Genomic DNA, 11909 nt, shown 5'->3' with positions numbered 1-11909 from the left:
GCGGGCTATCCGTATGTGCACAGGCGCTTGTAGGTGAATCAGATGCGCGTGAGACAATGGGTTGATGCAGCAGCGAAGAGCTGCTGCATCAACCCATTGTAGTCGGCGCTCTGCGATACATCCACGCAAAGCTCCCTGCATGTCGTGCGCACCGACTCCATTCATTACTCGTCTCTCTTTTCCCTCTCCACTCTGTTCGCAGCTGGAAGTGCGAGGCGCAACTCGCAGATGCATTCTCAAGCACGCGAGCCCCCCACAGCACGCAACAAGGGGGAGGCAGTAAAGAGAGGACAGAGAAAAAAAACGCTCGAACACAAACATGCGTCCATAGACGGACCGACGCAAGCGTCTTCGAATTACACAATGACACACACACACACACAAAGAGGGGAGAGACTGATTGATGGCGAAGTATCGAGGGTGGGCATGAGGCACTTATACACACGTATCTACTACATGGAGAACGGGAAAAGGTTGAAGGATTCTTTTGACTCTCTAACGTTCCCCTCTGCTGCTGCTGCGGGTGGTCGCACTAAACAACGTGGTCACTGCCCCCTCGCACCCGCTTGCGTCTTAGCCTTTACACTGAAGGCTCAAGGAAAGAAGGAGGGGAAGAGGGCTCACCGCCGGTTGTCGCGATAGCTGTGCAACTGTGCCGATGCGGCTGCGAGCGAGTACACCGAGGCAAGAGTGCTGTGAGATCCCTGTCGTAGAGAGCGGAGAGAGGCCGTTTTGTGGGTGTTTGTACGCCAGATGATGGAAAGAGCGACGAAAAGGGGGGTGAGGTCTGCATGGATCGCTGCGCAATGACTCAAGGAATTCTACGGGGACTTGTGAACTGAGTCCCTAAAGTGCGCCAACACACACTGTCAAGCACGCACATTCATGCAGATATCTACAGTGAATAGATTACAGGCTACCATGACACTAGCCAAAGTGGCTCCCTACAGCAACAGATTTGTTTTCCCGGTGCTACTCCTCGTGGGTTCAGGCCCACACATAAAACTCCAGTTGAGAAAGCCTCTGTTTGCGGGGGTCAGTAGATGAATGAGTGTGCAACACAGATAGAGAGAGCGCGCGCACCTCTGCTTATCGCTGGGCCTCGCGTTTGATGTACTTGACGAAAACTCGTCTGGGTGTCTGCACTTGGGAGAGTGATGGGTAAGCATCGATGAGCAATAGGCGCGTGCACGCATTCCTTCACTGACTCCTCTACGCGTGACAAGCACTTTCCGCGCCGCTCACTTCTTCTTGAGGTGCTTCGGCACATACGAGGAGGCGCCGCCCATGTGAATCATCTCCATCTCAATTTCGTCAAATACACGCGGGCGAAGGTGCTTCGGGAGTTCATCAAAGGATTCGAGAATCGTTTGCACAGGTGCGCTCTTCACTGTAGTTGAAACAGTGGATGTCCCTTGACCGCCGGCGCATGCCTTGGGAGCTGCGGCGCTCCCGGAGCTCTTGGCAAGGGCATACGTGAACTGAATCAACGGCGTGTGGAGGAAGCGGCGCGACACACGGTACATTGTTTTCACTGCGACTAGGCGGAGAAGGGGGGGGCGCACCGCTACACAAGTCTCTTATCAGGGAGGACCCAACAGAAAGAGAGAGAACAACCGTGTAGAAGAAGTCGCAGGGATGTGTGGGTGCTGGCGAGAGCCGCATCAACGCAACGCGCAGCGCGTTCACACATTCGATACGGAGGCGCGATTGGAGGAAAAAGGAGGGGGATGGAGAGCGTGAACCGCAGAGAGAGAGAGAGCGTGAAGGGAGATGGAGACGGCGGAAGGAGAAAGGGAAGGGCAGCAAGATGATTCACAGCGCAACAGGTTTACCTCGTAACGCCTATCAAGGGAGCTAAAAGAAAGGGGGAGGGGGAGGGGAGGGAAACAGAGGCAGCACTGGCGGTCGCCAGTGAAGGGGCACTCGTCCTCGTAGGGCATGCGTTTCTCATAGATGACGCGCTCTTCTCTTGGTATGGTGGCTGCCAGTAGAACTCGCATTCATTTTCCCCCACTTTTGCGGTATTCTCGCCCCCGCCACACATACAGACGGAAGTGAGCGGGGACACACAACACCACAGCGGAGCGGCGCATGCGTCGGGGGTGAGACACACACCACGAACCCTTCCGGCTGCGACTCTTCTTGGTTACCGTCCTGCCTCCTTAGACGAAGGAGACGCGTAGCAGGAGTAGTGTGGCGACGGTTCGCCAACTATTTTCTCACGACTGCAGAGCCACGCACGCGTATGCCACAAATGACGAGGCGAGCGGATCAACATCCACGACGCCTGTGTCGACAGAGAACGATTGACCGACATGCTGCGCGTGGTGGAGTGTCGCGGCAACTTGCGCGCCAAGTGCTGAGGCCCTCATCGTGGACGTACACTCATAGAAGCACAAGCGTACAGGTTGTCCACGGACTGAGCGCAGTACCTCTCTCACGAACGCCGTCGTCACGGCCGCCGCGGCTCCATCGCCCTCTCGCACGGATATGAGCACGCGACGAGGTGTCAGTGATGCTGATAATGGTGTGGGTAGTAGCAGTGCGCCACCAGAGGAAAAATGACCGACCTTCTCCGACTTCCCACTGAGAGCGACTGAGCGCTCCGCCTCTTTCGCAAGTGCCACGACAGCTCCGTCCAAGATGGTTTGCCCAGCGGCTGCACTGATGTCTGCATCGTCAGAGACCAATGATTGCGCAGAAACACAAGGGGCGTGCACCTCGACGCTCTCTGGCCGATGTGGCGTGTCACTCTGGGTGACGGCAGACATTGCCATGGTAGGTAAGGTCGTGCCCTCGAGGACAATGCTGAGTAGCACAGAGCAACAGGCGTCGAGCGCGCCGGGGTGGCGCCAGAAAGTTGGGACCCACGGAAGCCGTTGCGAGCAGGCGCTGAGAAATGCTGGCGCGGCATTGCCAGCTGCAGCGCTGCTGGAGAGCGCAGGAAATGACGTTATGCGGTATACAGAGGTGTGCCTCGACTGAGGAAGGCGGCGGCGCGCCTCAGCTAACCAGGGAAAAGGAACGGCGCATAAGGCTGCATGATAGGGAGGTATGTGCACTGACAGCTCCTTGCTCAGCGGGTGGCACCAGCACCAAACCGTCTGCGCAAATTGCACGCGCTGCAGCTCGTGCGGTTCCGCCTCACCCTTGGCAGAGTCATTCCTGCCTTGCCAAGTCTCGCACCGCACATCTTCCAGCGAAACCTCCCGACTGAGGGTCGGGTAGAGTCGATGCAGAGCGGCCTCTCCGGAAGCCGTTCCTCGTGGGTCGTTGTGTGTGCCCTGCACCCACACAAGCACCTCGATCTCATGGATCAGCGGCGCCGCCGCGGTGACCACCTCCACAAGTTGCTGCTCCTCCGTGGAAAGGAGATCGGCGGGGTGGGACGGGCTGCACAGAGGGCTCTGCATCCCGAGTACGTCTGTGTTGCGCTCCACCACGAGAGTCACCTGCAACGATGTAGTCCGTACGGAGTGCGGGGCCCGCATGAAGGGTTGAGAGATAAAGGTGCCAAGAAGACGCGCCTGGATAGAGGTGGGAAGCTGTGCAGCCCATCGCTGGAGAGCGGGGACGAGTCGTTTCTGCTCCAGCGACTCCAACAAGCACTCCTGCGCGAAGTTGAGTGCCTCTGGAGGGAGCCCCGTGGCGCCGCCTGAAGCAGCGGCAGATAACGCCGACTCTCTGCGACACACTTGAGTGCTGACAGATGGGGAACACGATGAGCATTCCCGCTCAATGTACACCATCGCCGTGGCAGAAGAAGGGGCGCTACTGGCGGGCACTGCGGAGTCTGCGAGACGACTGAGCGATGACGTAGGTGAGTTGGACCACTCGAGTGGCACAAAGAAGAGCTGCAGGCCCAGGAGTCGGTTCGGTGTCACCTTCACCGCGAAAGGCTCCAGGAAGGAGCAGCAGCGCATAACATCATCGTGGGCGCTGGTTAGGTGTGTAGCACCGCGCGTTGCGGAAGCGGACACCCACGCGTTGTGCACCGCAGCGTAAAGAGACGCGCGCCAGCAGGCGTTCTTTGTTGTGGCGCTCTCGCCGCTGCCTCCCACCGCCATCCACGGACACCGCTGACAGGCATTTGTAGCGGCCAGCCCGCAAGGCAGCGTCCCTAACCCCGAGTCGGCCGCATGTCTTGGCACCCGCTTGCCACCCCTCATCAGTACCGTGTACTCCGTGAAAGCCGGGAGCTGCCTGGAGCTGTGAATCCACTCGACAACAGAGGCGCGCGTACGCAGCACTGTGCCTGGCACGATGCCAGGAAGCACCACCCGACGACGCGGGCTTGCAGGTAAAGACGAAGACGGTGTCGGCCTGCGAGAACCCACGAGCAGACATGAGCATCCAGACGGCTCCATCCTCTCTGCGATCACGTAAGCGCTCTGCTTGAGTGATGTGGGTGCCATCGGCGAGGAGGCTTCGGCATTGCCGTCCACAATTGACGAAGCTGAGCTCCTGCGGTGCGGTGCAAAGCAGCGTCCTGAGGTGTCCTGCGCACCTTTGCGCAGGAGTTTACGCTTTACCCATTCCAGCTTCATGTAAGCTGCCACGCTGAGTACGGGCACGTCGGGTGTAACTTCGATGAATCTTTACCCACCAAGAAACAGTAATGTCGTTTGAAAGGCAAAAAAAAAAAACGAAGGTTGAAGAGAGGAGATGTGGAGGATGCCAACAACCAAGTTAGCAACATGAAGGCGGTCGAGCGCAGCGCGGGAGAGAGAACAAGGTGCTCGAAAACCAAGAAGGGGGCAGAGAGGAATTCCGAGTTTTTGCTTCGGCAAACAGCGGCACCTCTTGATGCGCTCCCGCTGAACTAGCCGCAGTGTCTCAGCTTTCATACAGTTTCACTTCCTTGGCGAAAGAGAGGCGTCGCTAACGTAGAAATGCAGCATACGATGATCATCATCGAATCCGCTGATAAAGCGCGCGCGCCGTGCAGGCGACGCAAGCACTGGCGATGGCGCGCGAGCTTCTTCAATGCGGCCCACACCCCCCCCCTCTCATCATCTCCTTGCCCTCCTCCCATTCGTGCAGTAACTAAAGGAAATGGCCCACTACGCATCGGCATCACCTCCTTTGCATGTACGTCGGTGGATGAGACATGCACACAGAGAGAGAGAGGAAGGGAGGGAGGGAGAGAGACATCCTCTAGACATGATTCGCTGAGCGTGTGACGATGTCTCTCAGTTTGCCCGTCTCTCGCCCTCTCTCTCTCTGTGTGCATGACTCATTGCTGAGGGGAAGGACAAGCAGGCCCATACACGCTCTTCACCACGCTCATCACGTGCAACCAGATACCCAATCGACCCGGCCTGACCATTAGCTCACGACGCGCACACATGTTCATGCGGGCACAGACACACACACAGGTATCCGGAGGGGCCTCAAACGAGCAGCAACAACGAGAAGAAATATCGCGTACACCTCCCACGCTTCTGTACAAGTACTGGCGCGCAGGGGGGGTACGCGTGCTTTTCCTCGATCCGCTGCCGCCATCAGAATCCCTTGAAGAAGGGCGTGGTAGACAGCAACAAGGGAAAGATGAGAGGGAGGGAAGTACCTAGTCCTCGCTGCGCCTAGTCGCTATCAGACGATTCAAAGCTGTCATCACTGTAATCGGTAGCGTCCTTCTTGGTCGCCACCACCGGTTTCGGCACCGGTACAGCGAGCATCGAGATAGAGGGACAGGGCGATCGTTTGCTCACGGAGCTGCCAGGCGGAGACTTCTTAGTAGAGCCTCCGCTGCTGCTGCTGCTGCTGCTGTTGCTGTCTGAAATACTTCTATCGCTACTGCTGTCATTACTGTCGCTGGAGTCGTGCTTCGAGGGTTTTGACTGGTCGCTGAGAGGACTGTGTGCAGTCGGGCTAGACTGTGCTCCCCTTGGCTTCGAGTCCTCTTCGCCCGGCGCAGTCGGCGGGGCACCATCATCTTCGTTTCTATTCACATCCGCTTCTCTGGTGTCGAATGTGTCTGTCGCGGCGTCCGCTGCAGCGACCGGCGGGTAGGTGAGGATGCGCTTGATGGTGGTGCCATCAAGCCCCGCCTCCTTCAGCGACTGCAAGATGATCTTCTCCGCCTCCACGCGCGCCTTCGATTGCTCGTTCAGATGCGCCGGCTCTGCGAACACCGGTGGCATCTCGGCGACCCTCTGCTTGATCTCCGCGAGCCGCTCTGCAGCTGCCTTTTCGCTCGCTCGCATGGCAGCACGCAGAGAACGCACCTTCTCCCGGATTGTCCGCTCATGCTCGGTATGATGATCGACCAGGTACGCGGACAGTCGCTTCCGCACCTCTCGCTGCCGCTGCGCCACTGCCTTCCAGTACTGCGCATCACCTTCCGCCGTCAGACTGTGTTCCTCTGACTGCTTGACGTAATTCGAGTAGATCGCCTGCGTCCGTAGCGCGTGAGCGCGGGTGCCGCGAGGAGCGCCGCTCAGCGGCGACGGGAGTGCCGTTACATCCCTGGCTGACGTCGGCGGTGTATCGGCTGCGTGCCGCCGCTTACCACCTGACGGCGATCCATGGCGGTACGGCGGCCCAAGTGCGGAGGCACTGCGCACTGGCCGACGCCCCACAATTTTGCTGTCCCGCGCACTGAGTGTCAAGTCAAAAGGCCGCGGCACCGTTGTGGTGTGCTGCCGCTTCTTTTGAGCGAGCACCGCCTTGTTGTGCGCCCAGAGCGCTTCAAAATTTGGCACACCGGGTCGCACATTCGGCTTGAAGGTCAGCTGCGGATTGTAGCGACGCCATGCTGCCTCCCTATCTTGCTGCGTGCCCGGCTTTGCTACCTTCGCGCCCGCCACTGCACCTGAGGTGACTGAAGAGACTGGTGCGGCGACCGGTGCAGTCGGTGCCGGTGAGGGCGCGGAGGTAGTCAGCGGTAGCGATGGCGGCCCGGCTGATGGAGGAGCTGGAACAGCGCCACCAGTAAAGAGAGAGGGCTGCGGTGCTATGGTAAATGCAGGGGGGGCAAGTGGCAGGGGCGGAGGCACCACGGCACCTGGAGGCGGCTCAGGAACGGCAGCCAGAGATGGCGTCGGCGCCGCCGCTGCTACGCCGGCGGGCGGCTGAGGTGTGGTAATAGAGGGAGATGAAGGAAATGCCGCCCTGAGCGGAGACGAAGTACTGGCAGCCGCTGGTGGCGGCGGCATCGTGGAAGGTAACGGTGCAGCGGCCATGGACACTGCTTCCGCGTCTAGCAATGGATTTGGTCTAACGGAAAGTACGGCCTGACCAACCCCGTAGCACGGGGCTGCCGCACTAGCCTTTTCGCTCTTCGTAGCGGCCAGTAAAGCGGCCACGTCGGTGCTACCTAGGCTGGCAGCGTCGTAGCAGCGAGCTGGAGAAGGGCTCGTTAGCAGCGGCATCACTTGGCGCACCTCCGCGTCCACCTCGGACTTGCGCATGGTCGCCAGGAACTTGATGCGCTCGCGTCGCAGTCGCTCGTGATCACTTATAGCAGGCCACAGCTTCATACGCACCTCAAGAGGAACCTCACGATGTGGTACCTCAGGTCCGTTGCGCCGGTTTCCATTGACGTCCGTGCTTTGGGCGCGTCGCCGTAGCTCGTCCCGTGTGACAGGCTTACCATTGGCCCCGTATACAACACCCATAAGCGCCTCCCGCGTGCTGCGCAGTCCTTGGGCGGACAGTCGCACAAAGGCTGCCTCGTCCTTGGCAATGCGGGCCCGCTCGCGTGACATCAGCTCGATCGCAGCTTTGCGCTGGCACCACTCCTCGACCATCAGCTCATACTTGTTCATGAAAGTGGACGGCGGTACAGGTGTCGCCTTGTACGGCTTCCGATGCTTCGCAGCAGCGACCTCTCGCGCGTGCTGCTCCGCCTCTGCACGCTTCTCTCGGATGCGCAGTGGTCTAATGAGCTCGCGAGACTCGAACGCAAACGGCTTTACATGCTTCATCGACTTCTCGCGGCGTTCTTTGTAGCCCTGGTAGTCGCCCACGGAGCTAAAGTACTGGCGCATGGCCTCCCGCGCGTATGACTCGTACTTGCGCTTGAGGGACTCGAGCTCGCTGAGGCGTTCTTGATAGCTCCAGTTCGTGCGGGCAGCTCCGCCGGCGGTCACTGGGGCTTCTAGGAAGATCCCTCGTGCACCAGCCTCATCTTTACGCTGAGGCGTTTCATCTGTACAGCCACCACCGTCACTACGCGTGGAGGTTGCAGGCTCTGCTGCAGCAGTCGCACTGTTTGCCTCATGCGCAATGAGCTCGCGCACGCAGCGGTGTTTTTCCAGATATTTGTCAGATGTGGCTGTCGTGGTCGAGGTGTACCACGTTCCGCGAGGCACCTCAAGTGCGGTGTGCCCAAGCTGCTCTTCCAGTCGCTTCTGCTCCGCTCGGAGTTCAACCAGCTGGCTCGCGAACAACTCCTCCATGGTGGTGTCTAGCAACTATCGAAGCTGGAGCCGTGATTCTCTCGCTCCTCCTGGAGGTCTTCCGCTAGTACACACAATCCCTGTCGTGCTCTGTCTCCGGCAGAGAGATCGGTGAGTCGAAGCTACGGACTGTTGCACTTGTCAATCTTTGTCTGTATGTATGTATGTATGTTGATCTATCGGCTTGCTGTGCCCAGTGCGCCACGAAAAGAGTCGATGATGTTGACAGAGGTAAGGAGAGCGGCAGGCCTGCAGAGCGGGGAGAACGTGCGTCTACGCTGTGGTTCGCCTGAGACGAGAAAACGAGGAAGAGCGCACAAAGTGGGCTCAGTTAACATGTCACTCGCTTAGCCTCTCGTACGCGCTGATGTCTTGTGTGGTTTTTTCTGCTCTCGATGCACGCGACAAATGTGTGCTGGAACAGCACGTCCCACCAACTCGCTCCGTGAGTGTGGGTGGGGTGTATGGAGGAGGGGGGGGGGAGGTACACGTGCGCGCACATGGGCCACCATTCATACGCCCCATCCAGCCACCACAGAAAAAAAAGGGGTGTTGGAATGAGGAGAGCAGCACGTGAAAAAAAAAAACAGCAATGAAGAAGCCCCCCGCGAAACCACAAGAGCAAGGTAGAGTGAGAGAAGATCAAGTGGAGGAGGACACCAAGCAGTCGGAGGAGAAAGAGAGGGAGATGGGTACGTGTCGTGGAAGTCGCGACAAGAAGCACCTCAGACGCCAGCGTGATGCACAACGGCAGCCTCTCGAGGGAGAGAGAGGGGGGCAAGCGGATAGAAAGAGGTAATGAGAGCGGAGAAGAAGGTGGGCAGAGTCTGCGATGCAGCACTCACACGTGTGCCCCGTCACTCACAAGTCCCACACATCCACACAAGGTACACCCGCCAATCAGAGTGCAGTCATCCGTGACAGCCGCCGCACAGCCATTTCTCCGTTGATTTCCTTTTTCCCTGACGTCAACCCCACCGTGTAAGTGACCGCAAAGTTGGAGCAAAGGAAAAGCGGCCGAGGCGGCACACGAGAGCGTCGCGCGCAGGCACAGACATGTATATATATATATATATATATATATATATATATACACACACACGTAGGAGAGAGGACAGCCGAAGAGAAGCAGACCTAAAGCGGGGTGCAGAACAGCGTGTACTTCCTCTAAGAGTGGCGGGAAGAGGCGGATAGCCCGAACACGGGGAGCGCATGATGAGCAGAACATGCGCCACAGGAAGAGGGGGTGGAGGTACAGAGAAAACGAAGCGGGGAAAAGCGGAGCTAAAGAGAGAGAGAGAGAAGAGGAGGTGCAGAGTGCAATACGAAGGAGAGGAGGAAAGCGGCACACACGCTGTCCTCCCTTCTTCTCCTTCATTCACAGGCAAAGATGCAACGCAGCCACCAACGCACCAGATAGGGGTGGGCATGCGCAAGGGCCAACAACAGCAAAGGAGAGAGCGGGAATCGCAGCAGCAGCAGCCCTACAACGAGGGAGAGGGGTTCAGGGTGCATGGCGGGTTGATTGAAACGCCACCTTCCTCCTCCCCCTTCATCAACCACCTCGCATGGTAACGCAGTGACGGGCAAGAGCGGCACAGGCGCTCATGACTGCAAACGATGGTGAAGCACAGCATACACTGGAGAGGGAGGGGGGCGAGGAGGGAGGAAGCCGGCCACTCGCGCATACACATGCGCCTGCCGCCAGTACCCAACACACCGTGGATTCACAGAGCGCCTGCCCGGCCTGCTGCAAGGAAGCGACTCCTGCGATACTCCAAAGTGCAAAGAGAGGGAGGGGGGCGGCAGGAAAGCGACACTGGGGTTTTACAACTGGTCAAAACTCAGCACCTGTCCTCTGTCGACGCCTCTGCCGAGAAGGCGTGAGTTGGTGAGGTGTGTGCTTGTGTGCTGATAAAGTGAAGCGGCATTTCTCCCACACAATTTGAATCTCCACCTCGAGGCGACACTGAAAACTTCACCACACCAGCACCGTCGCCGCCACCCTCCCCCCCCCCCGAACCTCAGTCACCTGCCGCTCCGAGAGCCATGGCCGCCAAAGGCCCTCGCAGGACCGCTGACGCTGTGGTATCTGCCCACTCAGTGCGCAGAACCCGAGCAACGGCAAGAGGCACAGCGGAGAGCACGACACGCACCATGATGCACGCGGCGCTGACAGCGTGGTCGGCATAGAAGAATACGGCGTGGTACGCGCACCAGCACAAGAGGGAGCGGGGGACCCCCACCGAGCAGCAGCATCACATCAGGGAAGAACCAGTAGCAAATGAGAGGCATGCGATCCAATAACTGCGGTTCCTTGCCCAGTTTACCTGGGACTAGGGCTTGGGTAGAATCGCCAACAAGGGCGGTGCTGCTGGCTCCATCAAATGCGAGAATCACATTCACCACGTAGGGTTCAAATGCCAAGCGCCAGTGTGCGCACCCCCAGTAAGGTCGAGAGCAGGAACTGCTGGTTCATGTCGCACAGCGGCCGCATGAAGCACCTCCACCACACTTCAGAGATGGCCACACTCAGCCCCCGGCCTAACAGCGAGAGAAAAGCAATACCCAGCGAGCCACAATAGTGTACCGTCCCTTGTCGTACACCACCGAGCATCACTAGAGCTGCGCCAAGACCAGCCGTCACGCACCCGAGTGTATCCCAGTGTGTCACACGACCACCGCTGTAACCGCAGTTGTGGTGCGCCGCGGCCAGGTGGCACGCGAGCGAAATTACCATGACGACTGCCACGATTGGGCTGATGGAGTGGCTCACAGCAATAGCCGCGACAGGCCCGCTCAGAAGGAGCACACATTAGGGCCACAGTTGCGGTAGTCTTCGTCGCTGCCCAGCGTCCTCGACAAAGCCTTGCGCTACCTCTTTCTCTGGCCGCCAGCACAGCATGAGGTGGAGCGTCAGCGTGGCGGCCCCCATCCCTACAAAGAGTAAGTTCACAAACGCCACTGACATTGTGTGATCCCTCAGCTTTAACTGGTCCTCTACCAGATGCGGCACGCCGACGTACGAGAGCACGAGGAGAAGAAGCCAAAGAGAACAAGAAGTGCATAGGCGTACCACGGACCGCTGTACACGACCACTAGACGCATGTACGCATTCTCCTGCCACGTACCGTGGTTAGACTTGATATCGTCCTCGGAGAAGCGCACGCAGTGGGAGGAGGCGCTGCGGGGGAGAGTCGATGACTTCGCCTCGGCTCCTCTCTTCTATCCGGCAGTGATAGGTGAAGGTGCATTGCCGAGTCGCTTGAACAAGAGACACAGGTTAGTGTGATGCGTGGGCTCGGTGCAGCACCGCTGCGGCAACACTGTCACACTCAACCGCGGCTCATCGTCGCCGTACGCAGACGCGTCTTCGCTCTCATCAGCTGGCGGGCATCACTGTGTGACTTCACGTTCGAGCAGGGCAGCGCCAGCGCCGGCTTGATGGCGGAAAAACGGTGCGCTGTCGACAAAATGGCTGTCCAGCACTGCTGTGAGCAG

General features: G+C 58.8%; 2 protein-coding genes and 1 pseudogene across 3 annotated transcripts; all 3 read right to left on the bottom strand.

Annotated features, from left to right (window-relative positions):
- Positions 1-2222: 2222 nt before the first annotated feature.
- On the bottom strand, positions 2223-4370 carry LBRM_32_3730 (conserved hypothetical protein; the record flags this gene model as incomplete). The annotated part of the gene is made up of 1 exon (XM_001567672.1): positions 2223-4370. The coding sequence occupies one exon, from the start codon at positions 4368-4370 to the stop codon at positions 2223-2225; it is 2148 nt and encodes a 715-aa protein (XP_001567722.1).
- Positions 4371-5588: 1218 nt separating this feature from the next.
- LBRM_32_3720 (conserved hypothetical protein) lies at positions 5589-7997 on the bottom strand (the record flags this gene model as incomplete). The annotated part of the gene is made up of 1 exon (XM_001567671.1): positions 5589-7997. One exon carries the CDS (start codon positions 7995-7997, stop codon positions 5589-5591), a length of 2409 nt encoding a protein of 802 aa, XP_001567721.1.
- A 2435-nt stretch (positions 7998-10432) lies between these two features.
- On the bottom strand, positions 10433-11433 carry LBRM_32_3711 (annotated as a pseudogene). Its single transcript is given in 3 exon segments — positions 10433-10637; positions 10639-10826; positions 10828-11433. Coding segments are annotated over 3 exon segments (999 nt in total).
- Positions 11434-11909: the final 476 nt, after the last annotated feature.

The sequence above is a fragment of the Leishmania braziliensis genome, chromosome 32, assembly GCF_000002845.2.
Source record: "Leishmania braziliensis MHOM/BR/75/M2904 complete genome, chromosome 32".
NCBI lineage: Eukaryota > Euglenozoa > Kinetoplastea > Trypanosomatida > Trypanosomatidae > Leishmania > Leishmania braziliensis.
This window is presented reverse-complemented; position numbering and strand designations above follow the sequence as displayed.